We start from the raw sequence: 15,978 nt of genomic DNA on the forward strand, positions 1-15,978 counted from the left end.
TCCTCTCTTAAATCTCCCGCTTTGCCATCTAAGCCCCTCCAAGATACATCCCGCTTAAATGGCAGGTCATACGCGGCAGCCGGTCAGGCTGTGGCTTCACTGCACACGATGGCGGTGCTCCAGGCCTACCAGGCTGACCTGCTGAAGGACCTGGATACAGGTGAGGGCCTTTCACCTGACCAGGTAGCCGAGCTGCGCTGCACCACAGACCTCTCTCTCCGAGCTACCCAGCAGGCCGCCTCCGCCATGGGCAGGTCTATGGCGGCCATGGTGGTGACGGAGAGATATCTGTGGGTGAACCTGGCTGACATCGGGAAGGAAGAAAGGGGGTTTCTTCTCGATGCTCCGGTCTCGCCTTCTGAGCTTTTTGGTACCTCCGTCGAGATGGTGGTCGGGAAGTTCAGGGAGGCAAGGGCGCGCTCAGCGGCCTTTAAATCCTTCATTCCACGAAGGTCCAGGTCCGAGCCCGAGCAACTCAGGGGTCCTGGCCCATCTCGATCTGAGGGTCGTAGAAGGGCGCAGAAGGCTAGTGTTGCGGCTCGCGCTCCTCCCCCGCCTAAGGGCAGGGGCAAGAGGAACCGCGGGTCACGGAGCGGTAAGCAGGGTCTGAGGGACGTGATTCGGACGAGGCAGCGTCCTCGCCCGGGTCAGAGCGGTAGGATGACCTAGTAGCTCCGGATGTTTTTAACCTCTGTTTTTTGTCCTCCCCTGCCTAATTCCCCTGTAGCCACCAGCTTTCCACCTGATCGAGGTTAGGTGGACGGTCTCTCACATAACAGTCTCCTTTCTGGACCTATGATGTTTTGGTTGGTTCTATGTTCATAGCAACCGCCTTACTGACGGTCCGGACCAGAAGGGGGCGCCCCGCAGCGGGACTCCAGTACAGGAGGGTGGGTGAGTAGGTAACCCTTGCTCTACCTGTTTATGGACGTTATGTTGCTGGTGGTTATATGTCTACTAACAATCTCTGTGAGTTTCCTTTACAGTAGCTAGGTGGCCAAAGAATTGGCACAGCACTGCAGGGAATTCCATAGATGTCCGGCCAGGTCACCCTGAGGGGCCTTCTGGCGCATCCGGGGAGGTGGTGGTTACGGCAAGAAGCTCTGTATTTACTGCCTCAGGTGATGCTCCCCTCGCCTAGAAAAGAGGGTTGGAGCTCACCGCTCCCGTGCGATCCAGCGCCTCTGCGATGCTTGGGAACCTCTCTGTACACACGCTTGCCTGTGTACTTTCTCAAAGCCACATAGTGGTCAGTGTGCACGTTAACGCTTTGCGCACTGTCTGAAATCCACGTAAAGTGGTAAGTGTGCACGCAAGACTCTGCGCACTTTCTGAAATCCACATAAAGTGGTAAGTGTGCACGCATGACTTTGCGCACTTTCTAAAATCCTGTATGGTAGGGGTTACGCGCTTCGCTTCGTTCCCTTTCCTGTGATGATTAGCCCTGGGTTCCATGGGCTTCATTCAACCAGTGTGTATTTGTTATACACCTCAAGCATCGCTTCCCTTAACATGAGGGGCTGGGTGGACTCCCACATATTGTGGTTATCAGGTGGTAGGCTTCATCAGGCCTCCCTGATGGTGAGCTCCCACATACTGTGGTTGCCAGGTAGTAGGCCTCACCAGGCCTCCCTGGAGATTTGGCTCCCACATACGGTGCGTCTCCACTAATAGCATATTGTGGTTTTCAGATAGTAGGCTTCACCAGGTCTCTCTGAAGGTGAGCTCCCACGTTCGGTGGTCGCCAGGTAGTAGGCCTCACCAGGCCTCCCTGGAGATTTAGCTCCCACATACTATGCGTTTCCACGGAATAGCATGTTGTGGCTTTTTCAGATAGTAGGCTTCACCAGGTCTCTCTGAAGACGAGCTCCCACATACTGTGGTTGCCAGGTAGTAGGCCTCACCAGGCCTCCCTGGAGATTTAGCTCCCACATACTATGCGTTTCCACGGAATAGCATATTGTGGCTTTTTCAGATAGTAGGCTTCACCAGGTCTCTCTGAAGACGAGCTCCCACATACTGTGGTTGCCAGGTAGTAGGCCTCACCAGGCCTCCCTGGAGATTTAGCTCCCACATATTGTGCGTTCCACTAAATAGCACATTGTGGTTTTCAGATAGTAGGCTTCATCAGGCCTCCCTGATGGTGAGCTCCCACATACTGTGGTTGCCAGGTAGTAGGCCTCACCAGGCCTCCCTGGAGATTTAGCTCCCACATACTGTGCGTTTCCTAAAAAGCGAGCTCCCGCGATTTGTGGTTGTCAGGTAGTAGGCCTCACCAGGCCTCCCTGGAGTCGAGTTCCATATTGCTTTCAGTTTCCACTGAGGTGGTTATCTGGTAACAGGTAGTAGGCCTCTCTAGGCCTCTCTGTAGGTGAACTCCCACATTTTGTGGTTATCAGGTAGCAGGCTTCGCAGGCCTCTCTGAATGTGAGCTCCCACATACTGTGGTTGTCAGGTAACCTTTCAGTACACACCCTTGCCTGTGTACTTTCTCAAATCCACATGGTGGTCAGTGTGCACGTTAACGCTTTGCGCACTGTCTGAAATCCACGTAAAGTGGTAAGTGTGCACGCAAGACTCTGCGCACTTTCTGAAATCCACGTAAAGTGGTAAGTGTGCACGCAAGACCCTGCGCACTTTCTAAAATCCTGTATGGTAAGGGTTACGCGCTCCGCTTCGTTCCCTTTCTCGGGATGATTCGCCCCGGTTTTCCTTGGGCTTCATCCAACCGGTGTGTACTTATTGTACACCCCAAGCCCCCTGAACTTGGGGGGGGCTGTGTGGGCAATTCTCGGGTAGTTCAGCAGCGCTCCCCTTTTCTGAAAGGGTCACCTATGAGCATGCTGCTCGGAGCTCGGAGTCTTCCTCTCTTGGGAGACTGATTCCCGGTTCTTCAGAGCGCTCCAGTGCCACATACTGTTTGAGACGCTCTGTGAGAGCAGGCATCCTGCTGGGGCAGGGGCTGAGGCCTCCAATTGCTCTGCTCCCGGGCCATTCTTCTACGAGCTGCTCTGACAGAGTCCCACGAGAACCCCTCCTTAGAACAGTATTTTAAATCCATGTTATGGTAAGTGTGCACGGGAGTCTTTGCGCACTTTCTAAAATCCACATTGTGGTAAGTTCGCACGCTAGTCTTTGCGTTCTTTCTAAAATCCCTAGATGGTAAGGGCTTCGCGCTGCTGCTTCGTGCCCTTTCTTGAGTTGGTTTAAGCCCCGTTCATCTTGGGCACCACTCCACCTAGGTATCCTCGGATACCTATCTAGAACAGGGCGCCGCTACTAGAGTGCTGTGGGGACAGCCCTTTCGGCAGGTTTTTGCGAAAGCTAGCAGTAGCCCCCTGTGTGACAGGCAAAGACTTGGTAGAGGAAAGTGCCAGGCTTTTAGCCGTATCCCTTTAAAGGAATCTCTGTGATTCCATGCCTTTAGCTCTACCCCGGGCCAGGGCCCTACAGGATAAGTTGGGTATGTAGCTTAGGCCTTTGGCCGTAAGGGATAATGTCATAAGGCAGCCGTCAGACCGTCCCAGGGGCGACTCCCGGTGAAGAGAAAAGCGGTAGAGTTGGTACTTAGTGTTTGCCATGATTCTGGTCTGCACTCCCCTCAGCATGGCGGCGTGGGTATACTGTTCCCCATAGTGTCCCCTCAGAGGACGCAGTTCGAAGTTCCCTTGAAAGGGAACGTCTCAGGTTACGAATGTAACCATGGTTCCCTGAGAGGGAACGAGACACTGCGTCCTCTAGCTCCCTGCCATGCTTCGGACGCAAGCTTCACGAAGAAGATATTGACGGGTCCTACGGGCGCGTATTTATAGTCGCGCTGGTAGTGACGTCAGAGGCTGTCGCCGGCCAACACGTTGGCGTTTTTCAAAGTATGCTTCAGACACGGGTCACGACGAGGTGTTCCCCATAGTGTCCCCTCAGAGGACGCAGTGTCTCGTTCCCTCTCAGGGAACCATGGTTACATTCGTAACCTGAGACGTTTACTGATACTCCACTGCAACCAATAATAGCTAAATATAGTATATTTCAAAACAAACTTTTTTTTTTTTTTAAATTTGTGAGGTTTAATGTTCATCTGCATGTATTTTTATTTCATGCATCTGGCACATAAAGTTAATTTTTACACCAAACATAATCCCCATGTAAAAAAAAACAAAAAAACAACAGCAATTCATAATGCTTCACATATGAAAGAATAATTAGCAGTAACACGTACAATGATTGAGTTCATGTGTTCATGACGACTCGGACGATGATTTTCCTTTACAAACATGAAGATATAATGTATACATTGCATGTTTTAGAAAATATTAACAAAAAGTACAGCTTACGTGTAAAAAAAAAACTAACTCAGCAGGATTGCAAACATATACACGAAGAAAAAAAATTATATACCAATTTTAGAAGAAAAGACAAATAATTTACAAGTTATTTCAAATTATTCGAGGCAGTATAGGAGAACAAAGAAAAATCAACTAGTGATAATAGTAATAATAATATTAATAATAATAATAATAATAATACAAGTGGCAGCAATAATCCAAAATATGTGACATGAGGACAAGCATTTCTTTCCAGCAATGCAACCCAAGAACCACAGATGATTCTAATGCTACACTAGTACACACATAAAAATCATTGACAGACATAAAGGTGTGCACAGCAGGTAGCTTCACATATTGTAACCTATCCCATAAACAACTGCAAAAATACATTTTTAAAACCAATCCCGAACAACTCTAAGGGTTTCTCTTTTATCACTTGTAACTTTCACATTGAGCACAAACACTGAGCATATATATATATATATATTTTTTTTTTGTTTGTTTGTTTGTTTGTTTTCTTTTCTTTTCCATCATTTAAAGTTGGCATGGCCTAACAACATGAGAGTCATTCTTGTCAGATGATCTCATTCTTTGAAGAAGTCTGGATGAGGTCGTAAAGAGGGCAATGATTTTTATTGGCTCTTCATAAAGGTTTCAGGACTAAATATGACACTTAATATGTTCTACAAGGTAAGAGAATACTGAGGATTTTTCTCTAAAAAAATACATTAACATATGCTTTTCTTTTAAAAAATAGCTTAATAATGAGGAAGAAAGTTGTGGATTGTCCATGAAAAAGTTTTGGGTAGGTCAACCACTGTGTTACTAAATGGGACATCAGTAGTTTTAACAAAAAGCTATTTAGAGATGATGAAAATTAAAGACATAGACTTTATAGAAATGCATGCATTTTCAAGGACAACCTACAGTTAAGAATACAGCAGCAACAGAAATAAAACATGTTATCTTTTAACAACAAGATTTCAAAGAAATAAATTGATACATGAGTTACGATTATCTGGATCGCTTGAAACGTGGACGAGTGTCTTGATAAAAAAGTATCTGTTTATCTCTCTAAACCTTTGATAATACCAAATGTAAACATTTGTGTGGAAGCAAATATAGAATGCTCTATTTCTTTGGTAACTACAAGCAAAACGAGATGAAAGTGTTTGTCATCGAAAAAATGTGTGTTTTATTTGTGACATTGAGCCAGATGATCTTATGAGAAGAAGTGAAATAGAGCCCTTTCATTTTTCATTGAGAGGAGATGGAACATTCACATTTTAGATTAGTATGACTAAATATTTTATTGATATTTAGTACTATTCGGTACTATTTGAGAAATGAGGGCACTGCCAATTTACCCATATAATGCTGTTGCAGCAGAATCACTGAAGGGATGTTGTGCCATGTCATAGTTTTGACAATGCCTTAAGATAAATAAAATGTAAAAAAAATAAATAAATAAAAATTACAGTCACTCAACTCAAGCATGTACAACAAAAAGCAAGCACATATAATTCGAAGAATAAAAGAGTAACACAAATGTATAGCAATCAATAAAAAGAAAGCAAAAAGTTGACAATGACAAAAAAACAGTTCTGTCATTATTTTCTGATTATCTTTGTTTTTTGTTTTTTTTGAGAAGGAGCAAAAAAATACAACTCTTAAATAATTATCATGCAGATATTTTCCACCCCCCCCCCTCCCAAACAAACAAACAAAAAAAAACATTTTTAGTAAAATTTTTAGTAAAAGAACCACTTTTACTTAGCTTAAAGAACATTAAAGAAATCTAAACCCTCTTACTTACTAAAAAAATCAATATATGAAACTTATGGTACATCTTTTGAATAACTTTGAAATATAATTTGCACAGTTCTTTTTTTTTTTGACATTATTTAAAAATGTCAAAGTAAAGTAAAAAACTAACTAAAAAAAAAAAAAAAAAAAAAAAAAAAAAAAAAACACAAACTGGAAATTACCCTAAACCTGATCCATATGTATTTAATAAGTTTGAGGCCCTCGAAATATTGTTCATGTGGTTATTTTTCCATACAAGATCTAAAAAGGTCAAAACAGCATAAAAGAACCATAATACTCGTCCATACAACATTTATGGTACAAACCAAGTTTGTTGTCCTTTTTGGAACCTGACATACTTAATTACTTTGATCCGTTTCTCAAAAAAGAGCTGTGGGAAGGTTATTAAAAAATTCATCATTATGCTCTAGAAAAAGAAAATATCAACATATGCTTTGAAATGACATGAGAGTGCATAAATAATGACAGAATGTTCCCTTTTGGGTGAACATTTCTTGAAACACTGTCAATGGTCAGACACTGGGCAGAATTAAAATAATGGAGGGAGAGATGTAAGACAAGTTTAGGCAGAGCGAAGGCTGATACCCTGTGCTCAGGAAAAGTGAGGAGTGCTGTTGTGAGGGGAGGGAGGGTGTACAGTTGTGGTGTGGTGTTTCTATATTTACAGCAAAAGACTAGGGGTCCTAACCACAGCCTCATAGTGAAACATGCAGTGAACGACACACACAAGGATTCAGGTCCACAAACTACTGACACTTTTTTCATTGCTCCGAGAGACCGCCCGCATCCTGATGTGGCCAGTACAGGACTACAGTAATGAGGAAGGAAGTGTTGTTCTCTCCTGGTGTGATGCATAATGGCTATCCTGTATGGGGCAACGGGGTGTCTTCCAACTCAGACAGTCGTGGGTCTAGACAGACTGCTCTTTTGGGTAGTTAAATGGGGGTCGAGGGCCGGGAGGGGCAGCATTGGGCTGGAAGGTGTACATGGGAGTATTAGTAGGGTGCTGGTTGTAAGGGATCTGGGGCAGGAAGGTAACAGGTGTATAGGCAGAAGGAGGTGGAGGGTCAACAAATTGTTGCTTGTTGCCCGGGTGATGGCAGCTCACATAGTCAGCAGGGTTCGGTAGCTCTTCGTTCCCAGAGTTCTGTGGAAACAAGAGAATTAGAGCAACCAGTGGAAGATACACTGATATATGACACAATACACTGAACAAGTTGTATGGCACAAAACAGATAATGCCAATCAGACAATGATCATAATAATGTACACAAATGTACACGCTATGCAAATTAATAAATAGTAACACTATCTGCAATATTTTTTTTCTTCTGGAAATCATAGAGGAATATGACATTGATGCGAGTCATGTGAAAGGACCTTAAAGACCAATAAAACAATGTACAGCAAGTTCAGTGCAAAACATAAATTCATATATCAGGATTAATTATAATACAAATGTATTAATTATATATTTGTGATTATTTTGCTTTTGATTTTTTTAAGCAACAGTGTGCACATCTTAAATAGCTGAAGGATCTTAAAGGGATAGCTCACCCAAGTATGACAATATTAATCATCAACAGTGCTCACTCTCATGCTGTCCCAAACCCATTTAAACACAAATGAAGATATTTCATGTGAAACCTGAGGATTTTTTGTACCTTGATTGAAAGTCCTTTCATAATCCGTTTAATCCAAGTCTTTTAAAGAGGCACTATTGTTTTTTATGTTAAACAGATTTATGTTAGATTTATGTTTATTCACATATAAACACTGATCAATGTACTGTATAGAGCATAACAAATATAAATGAGCATTCTTTCATCAAGCAAGTGTGGTTGAGCTTTTTTATTATCATATTTGATGTTCTTTATGTATATTCATCATATGGATTACTTTTCTCATTGTAAACTTTTTGAAGCTGAACAAATTTTCAGTGGAGGGACAGAAATCACTCATTAGATTTGTGACATGGTTCTTCCTTATCTTGTGACTGTGTGAGTACCCTTCACACTACCCTTCTTAATACAATTTACTGTATCGAGTATGAAGTACATTGGTTCGCTGTTTCAGTGCATGATGCCACTAATGCTCATTGCAATGCAGTATGCATTGTTTTAATTTCAGTGTAGAGCGACAACACGCAATAGTCAGACACAAACAGTTTGTTCATATGCACAGTTAATCAGGAAATAAAAGACATCTTCTTAGCTGGATGATCAGTAGGAAAGGTAGTCCATTCTAATACAACATGACAATTCATCAGAAAAGTCTGCAATTGCTGAAAAATCCTGGAAAACACTTGTATGTGTTAACAAAGGCCATTCTAATCTTATTTTCCTGCAGTATGTGTTGTAATAATAATTTCTTGACACAAGATGACAAGAATGAAAAACCGATTGGAATATGACAATGCAAAGTGAAATGAGGAATGAAGTAATGAGAAAATTCAGTAAGGAGAAAAAGAGAGTCAGGCAGACATAAAAGGAGGCCATATTTACACCTGGTATTGCAACCAGTGAAATCAAAATTGACTATATTTACTTAGAGTTGTATGAGTGACTGGATCGCAAAGTGTTTTGGACCCCGTTTATGCCAGATAATTTAGTACAGACCACTTGGGATTGGATTACTTGAGATGAATATTAACACCAGGTGTAAATCGGGCCAGAGAGAAAGAGTACGATACAAGTGGAAAGGAATCGTGACTTACGCAGAGTCCCCAAGCATCTTTACGTCTATGACAATGATGATTCCCACTCTGTGAGCAGTATAATAATGGAAGGAGCAAAGATTTCTAAATAAACTCTAAACTATATACCTCATGGCTCACCCCTGGGCCATCTTCTTTTCTTAAAGCAGACAGTGAAAGACACAAGCTGGACGCATAAGATGAAATGGAATGGAAATGGAATGTGTGAATGTGTGAAGGAATCTGCTCGCACATTCATCAGATCCCATAGACATCTTTGTGTCCACATAAAGTAATCTACCACTTGAAACAGGATTGTGTCTGTATCTATTTTAGTAAAATTGAAAACATATAATCTCTGCACAAAGACCTTGGAAACTACATATAATCAATGGAACTGAACCTTTAAATCACCAAGGTGGTATTTAATCACTCAAGATGTTCTCGATTAAATAAAACATGGCTAAACGTGGGCTTCGTTTTCTGAAGAACAGAAAGCCATCATTACAGCTACTTCAGTTAGATGCACAAGGACTTCAAGTAATCTGAAGCACAGTGTTACAGAGAGTTAAAAATATTTTTTTTTTCTCACAAGTGACAAATATATTCACTGGCTTCAGTTCTGCAAATAACAAAAAGCTACTTGGCCTCAGACTCGCCTATTATCATTTGTTTGATCGCACATAAGATGCACCCAGCTGGGGAGAACTGAACTTAAAAGAATAGTTCACTTAAGAATGAACACTTTTTATTATTATTATTATTATTATTATTATTATTATTATTTATTTATTTATTTATTTTTTGGCTTGCATGGAATATTTAGACATTTAATGCTGCTATTTGTTCATAGATTAAAAGTGGATGGGGACCAGGGAAGCTGTGGTCACCATTTACTTTCATTGTAAGGAAAAGAGCAGCTTGGACATTGCTCTTCTTTTGTGTTCTACACACAAAAAGATTGTTTCCCCAAAAAGATTTTATTTCTTTCTTGTCATCACATAATAACCTTTTGTTATTCATTTCAATAATTCAAAAAGAAGTCTGCCAACTGATTGTAACAAGTTTGACTGTATATCATCCAAGGTTCCAATGACCCCTAATATATATATATATATATATATATATCAATTAAAAATTAAAACTAGTACAAACTAAGTTAGAAGTCTGACATATTAATTAGCAATTTGGATTTTCTTAATCTGATTAAGAAAGACAATAATTTGGAGCAAGATTTTTAATTAGTATCAAATGTAACTGGAATTCATTTAGGTGTAACTGAATCTGTAGCCCCTCCGGTAAAAAAAAAACGGTTCTTTTACAATTAGATTCAGAAATAGCTTTATTGCTTCCACATAAACTACAGGGAATTTGTTTTAGTGACATAAGCTTCCAGTACACAGAACAACAGAACAACAACGACACTGTAGAAAAGGCCCCAAAGTTATGTTAGTGTTGCTATTATTTAGTACAGTTGACCATATCGTGCTTTATGTTTCACGCTTACTCCGTTTATTCAGTGCTTGTAACAGGGTAGCAAAAGCGCGTGCCGGTTTGTATAGTATATCTGACGTCACGCAGTTAGTATGCAGTACGATAGAGATAGTCAGTCGGTTGTCAAACAGTTAGTATTCAGTATGACAGAGATCGTTGGTCGGTTAGATTATAATTGTGAGTGACATTTTTCCTCAGAGTGTGCGTGAATGAGAAAAGTAAGTATATCTGCCGCATTACTCGTGGTATTGTATTTCTTTGTCAGCTGTTATTTCTGATATTTGATATGGATGAGAGTTAGGAGTTTAGGGATCGCTACATGACCGTTGTGTTAATTATATCCATGTTTGTATGTTACTTTCTAGCTTTGGTCCACATATTTCAGTACGTCAGGTTTAAATCTGTCACATCGCGTTTAGATATGTTTTAATTTATTCAATACTTGTTGTTATGAATGTTAAGTACTTTGTGGCTGAGTAAAATCTGCAGTGGTGTTAAATATCATTATCTGGACCGCTATTGAGGCTTTAAAGTATGCCATAGACAACAGTACGTTCTATCTACGTTATTAGTAACTTAATGCATGGTACAAAATCTGAGAATTGTTTGAATCCATTCTCTCTTCTTACATTTAGAGTTTAAGGGAAATATAGTCATATTCTGACTACTGTTCATTTTATGTTTGTAATGTGTATTAGTGCTTAAAGAGGAATGAGTGTATGCCTATGTTCCTTTATTCATTTGTATTTGTTTTCCTCTTTATAGAAACCATACTCAAATTATACTCACCTTTAAAATCACTCATACAAGAAAGAGGAAGTAATAAACAGAATAATAAGAATTATTTCTCCGGTCTTCATTTCATACTCTGGAATATTTGGCCTTAAGTGGTGTTCTGGCAGACACACCTGAGTGAACCTGGTGATAAACACAGAATTAGCACCTAGACTGAGTGTCTACCCATTACCTTTACTTCATTGATGGTCCTTCGAGCCGGATAATTGGGTTTACTTCAGAGATGGAATTATATCCAGAGTGTGATGCTTGCAGTGCACGACCCAAACGGCACATTCGCCCACCTGTGTGCTATGCAGATTATGAGGTCGATTATAAGGGCTACATCGGTGAGAGGCATAGAGAGGAATTAGAGAGTACTCACCAGTAGCGAAATGCCAGGATGACACCCCTCACCTCCCCTTCAGGCTCTTCCCTTCACCTGCAGAGGCGGGATGCTATTCTTCAGGAAATGGACCTGGACTATAGGGAGGAGAACCAAAAGCACAACCAGAAGAATCAGCTAGCCCCCCATCGGTTTCCAGAGAGAGAGTTTAGGGAACAGCTACGAGATTACTTTCCTCCCCTGTCTTCAGCGCTGCACCCCATACATTCACAGGAGGAGAGTCGAGTTGAGTTAGATGACATTCGTCATGAAAGACACTTAAGGTAAGCAGATGCTTACCTTAACTCCCCAACACCCTTCTCAGATACAATGGTTGCCCTAAATGACAAGTTCGGCCAGCCACATCAGATAGCACTGAGGCGTATTGCTGCTGTGATGGACTCACCAGGCATAAGGCGGGGAGACTTTGCTGCATTTGAGAAGTTTGCACTCCAGATACAATCACTGGTGGGGATGCTGAAGACACTAGACCACGAGGGTGAAGTGGAACTACAGTGTGGATCACATGTTGCTCGTTTGCTGAGCAAGCTGCCGCCTGAGCAGAGAGCAGAGTTTCGCCGCTGCATGTACCATCAGGGCACACAAACCCCCACCTTAACTAATCTTTCAGATTGGTTGAAATACGAGTCTTGGTGCCAGGACTCTGAAGGACAGTTAACTGTGAGAGAAGCTCGGGAGAAGCCGGTGTCCAGATATGAGGGTAGGAAGGGTAAGCAACCTACTACTGTCCTCCATGGTGTGAAGGACATGGCTAAGAAACCTGAGGCTCCAGTTCCAAGCAGCTCCTTCAAAAGGAAGCCATATTGTCCATTCTGCAATAATGAGGAACACTACCTTAGCCAGTGTACAGAGGTATGCAGGCTAACAAAATGATCAGCTGACCGAATGGATAAAAAGTAACAAGAGGTGTTGGCGATGTGCACGGTCACACCAGACGGCCCAGTGCAACTTAAAAAAGACATGCAGCCTCTGCCAAGGGAAACATCTCCAGGTTCTGCATGAGGTGAATATGAGGTCATCCAAGGAGGCAGCGTCAACACCGGCAGCAGAAAGCCAAGGCACAAGGGGCACAACAGAGGTTCTGTATCTAGACAGACCCACTGAAGGCAGTCGGGTTCTTCTGAAAGTTGTCAAAGTCCGCATTCATCATGGTGATCAATCAATCAACACCTATGCCGTAATTGATGACGGTTCAGAGAGAACTATGCTGTTGTCAGGTGCGGCAGAGAAGCTAGGTGTGCAGGGGATTCAAGAGGACCTACCACTACGCACAATTAGAGAGGAAGTGCAGACCCTCCGTGGTACATCGGTGTCGTTCTTCATTTCTTCGCCATCAAAGCCAAAGACCAAGTTTAAAATTAAAGGTGCAGTCACTAGTGGTCGTATTGGACTGGCTGCCCATACTTACCCCATGGAGCAACTCCGGAAAACCTGAAAGCACCTCACTGGCCTTCCCATACGGACTCTTATAAATGTCAAACCCCTGCATCTCATTGGAAGTGACCATCCCCATCTCGTCACTCCCATTGAACCTGTCAGATTGGGACCTCCAGGGGGGCCTGCTGCCATCCGCACAAGGCTGGGCTGGACTCTGCAGGGCCCAGCGAGTGTAGTTTGTCATCTCACCCAACCACATCAATGTCTATTTACAACAGTAGCACCCCAGGTGAGCGAGCTGATGAAACATGTTGAGAGATTATGGCAGGTCGACATTGTTCCATTCAGAAGCAAGAAACTAGTTACTCATTCAAGGCAGGACCAAGAGGCCATCAGCATCCTGGAGACCAAAACCATCAGGGTAGAGGTTGATGGCATTCTCCGTTACTCAACCCTGCTGCTCCGCCGGAAAGACATGCCACTCTTTCAATGTACCAAAGAAGCCGTCATGCCCAGTTTACGAAGTGTATAGAGGCGACTTGCCAGAGTTCCTGCATAGGCAGAAGCTTACAGAGTGGAGATGGAGAAACTAATCAAGGCGGGCATTGTCATCAAGTGTGGACTGAAAGTTTCAGATGAGGAAGGTTGTGAGGAATGGTATATCCCTCACCATATGGTGAGCCATAATGGCAAGAATAGGCTGGTATTCAACTGCTCCTATCAGTATCGAGGACAGAACCTCAACGACCATCTACTGCCTGGGCCGACCTTAGGAGCATCACTACTGGGAGTTCTGCTAAGATTCCGAGAGCACGCAGTTGCAGTTAGCGGAGACATTAGAGGCATGTTCCATCAAGTTCGCCTCTTCCCAGAGGATTGTGCTCTGCTCAGATTTCTTTGGTGCGAAATCAGTCAAAAAGGACCTCCTGCAGTGTACGAGTGGCAGGTGCTACCGTTTGGTACAACGTGTAGCCCCTGCTGTGCCACATTCGCCTTACAGCGCCATGTCTCTGATAACAGCCAGCCAGATGAAGATGTGAGGATATCAGTTCAGAAATGTTTTTTATGTAGATAACTGCCTCCAGAGTATTCCCACAATTGCTGAAGCGAGCCATCTAGTCGACAAACTACGAGCCCTTCTTGCGTCTGCAGGCTTTGATCTACGTCAATGGGCCAGTAATGAACCAGGTGTAATAAGTCACCTATCAGAAGAGAGCTGCTCTGCTAGTGTTGAGCTGTGGCTGGCTCAGAACAAGACAGATGCCCCAGAATCTACTCTAGGGCTAAGCTGGCTCTTTCACACTGATGTTCTGGGCTACAAGCATCGTCATGTAGAGTACGGTGTCCCTACGATGCGTAATATCTACAAGGTGCTGGCGAGTCAGTACGATCCATTGGGCTTCATCCTACCCTACACCACCAGGGCTAAGATAATCGTCCGACACCTTTGGGACAAACACAGGAGATGGGATGATCCACTACTACCACAGGAGCTTCTGCAGCAATGGAAAGACTGGGAAGAAGAATTACAAGTCTTACCTCAAGTCACTCTGCCCCGACCGTACTTGTCAAAGTCTGTGGACATCTCCGGTCTTCAGAGAGAGGTGCATGTGTTTTGCGACGCCTCAGAAGAGGCTTATGGTTCAGTGGCGTACCTCCGGACCACTGACAGACACAGTGAAGTGTATCTGTCATTCCTGATGGCCCGCTCCAGAGTCGCTCCTAAGCGATTTCACTCTATTCCCCGATTAGAACTCTGTTCTGCCCTTACTGGTGCACAGCTCAGGTTACAGCTTATAGCTTACAGGTGCTGAAGAGGGAACTTACCATCCACATTGATCGGACAACCCTTTGGTCAGATTCCACAACAGTGCTGACATGGCTGAGGTCTGAATCCTGCCAGTTCAAGGTCTTTGTGGGCACCCCGTATGGCCGAGATACAGGAGCTGACTGACGAGCAGGCCTGGAGATTTGTTGATACCGCAAGAAACCCTGCGGATGACATAACACGGGGTAAGAAGCTGCGAGAGCTTGTTCAGCCAAATAGATGGAGCCTGGGACCAGCCTTCCTCCTGACCAGTCCAGAGTCATGGCCAGAGGACCTCACGGTTGACCAAGCAGAAGATACCTCAGAGCTGCGCAAGTCTATGTTCTGTGGAGTCGCCGCTGTTGCATCAAGCAGGTCAACTTCAGACCTGGGGCGATACGGCTCGTGGAACGAGTTGTTGGAAGGGACAGTTCAGGAGCTGCATGGGGCGGTCAACTCTAATGATAAGCCCACAGCTGAAGACTACCGACAGGCTGAACAGTTAATACTTCAGTGGGCTCAGAGGGATAGTTTTCAGCAGGAGTACAGCCTCCTGAAAGCTTTTAAACCTGTCCCCAGCTACAGTCGACTTCGCACACTTTCTCCAGAGCTGGATGAAAAGGGAGAGCTCATTCGGGTTGGAGGACGACTCCGTCAAGCAGAAGGCCCAGAACTGACCACTCTTCATCCAGTCATCTTAGACCCAGGTCATCGAGTGACTACGCTATTGATTCAAGACTTTGATAACCGCCTTCGACACCCAGGACCAGAGCGGGTGTTCGCCGAGCTTCGATGCTCTTTCTGGATCCTTCGAGGGCGTGGGGCCATCCAGCGCTACCAGTATAGCTGCGCTGACTGTCGACGATGGAGGGCAAAACCTGCAGTGCCGAAGATGGCAGACCTGCCATCAGCCCGTCTGCGCCTTTTAAAGCCTGCCTTCTATTCTACAGGGATGGACTGCTTTGGGCCATTTGAGATCAAAGTGGGCCGGCGCCGAGAGAAGAGATGGGGGATCATTTTCAAGTGCCTCACAACTAGGGCGGTGCACTTGGACCTCCTTACCTCTATTGATACGGATGCTTTTCTGATGTCCCTTCGTTGGTTTATTGCCCGTAGAGGAACGCCTGCAGAGCTGTTCTCCAATCAGGGGACAAATTTCAAGGGAGGTGAGCGAGAACTCCGTGGAACCTTTGTTGGAATGTCTAAAGAACTACAACATCTCCTTGCACCACAAAAGATCTCCTTCCGCTTTAACCCCCCAGCAGCTCCCCAT

The 15,978-nt window shown here is 43.8% G+C and overlaps 1 protein-coding gene across 1 annotated transcript in view; it reads right to left on the reverse strand.

The window, feature by feature from the left end:
• Positions 1-6,308: 6,308 nt before the first annotated feature.
• LOC132155894 (nectin-1-like) overlaps positions 6,309-15,978 on the reverse strand; it is a 220,148-nt gene continuing 210,478 nt past the window's right edge. The window contains exon 9 of the mRNA XM_059564653.1: positions 6,309-7,299. Within this exon, the coding sequence (XP_059420636.1) occupies positions 7,063-7,299 (237 nt within the window). The 3' untranslated portion in view covers positions 6,309-7,062. The remainder of the gene's footprint in view (positions 7,300-15,978) is intronic.

The sequence above is a fragment of the Carassius carassius genome, chromosome 13 (genome assembly GCF_963082965.1).
Source record: "Carassius carassius chromosome 13, fCarCar2.1, whole genome shotgun sequence".
Classification (NCBI taxonomy): domain Eukaryota; kingdom Metazoa; phylum Chordata; class Actinopteri; order Cypriniformes; family Cyprinidae; genus Carassius; species Carassius carassius.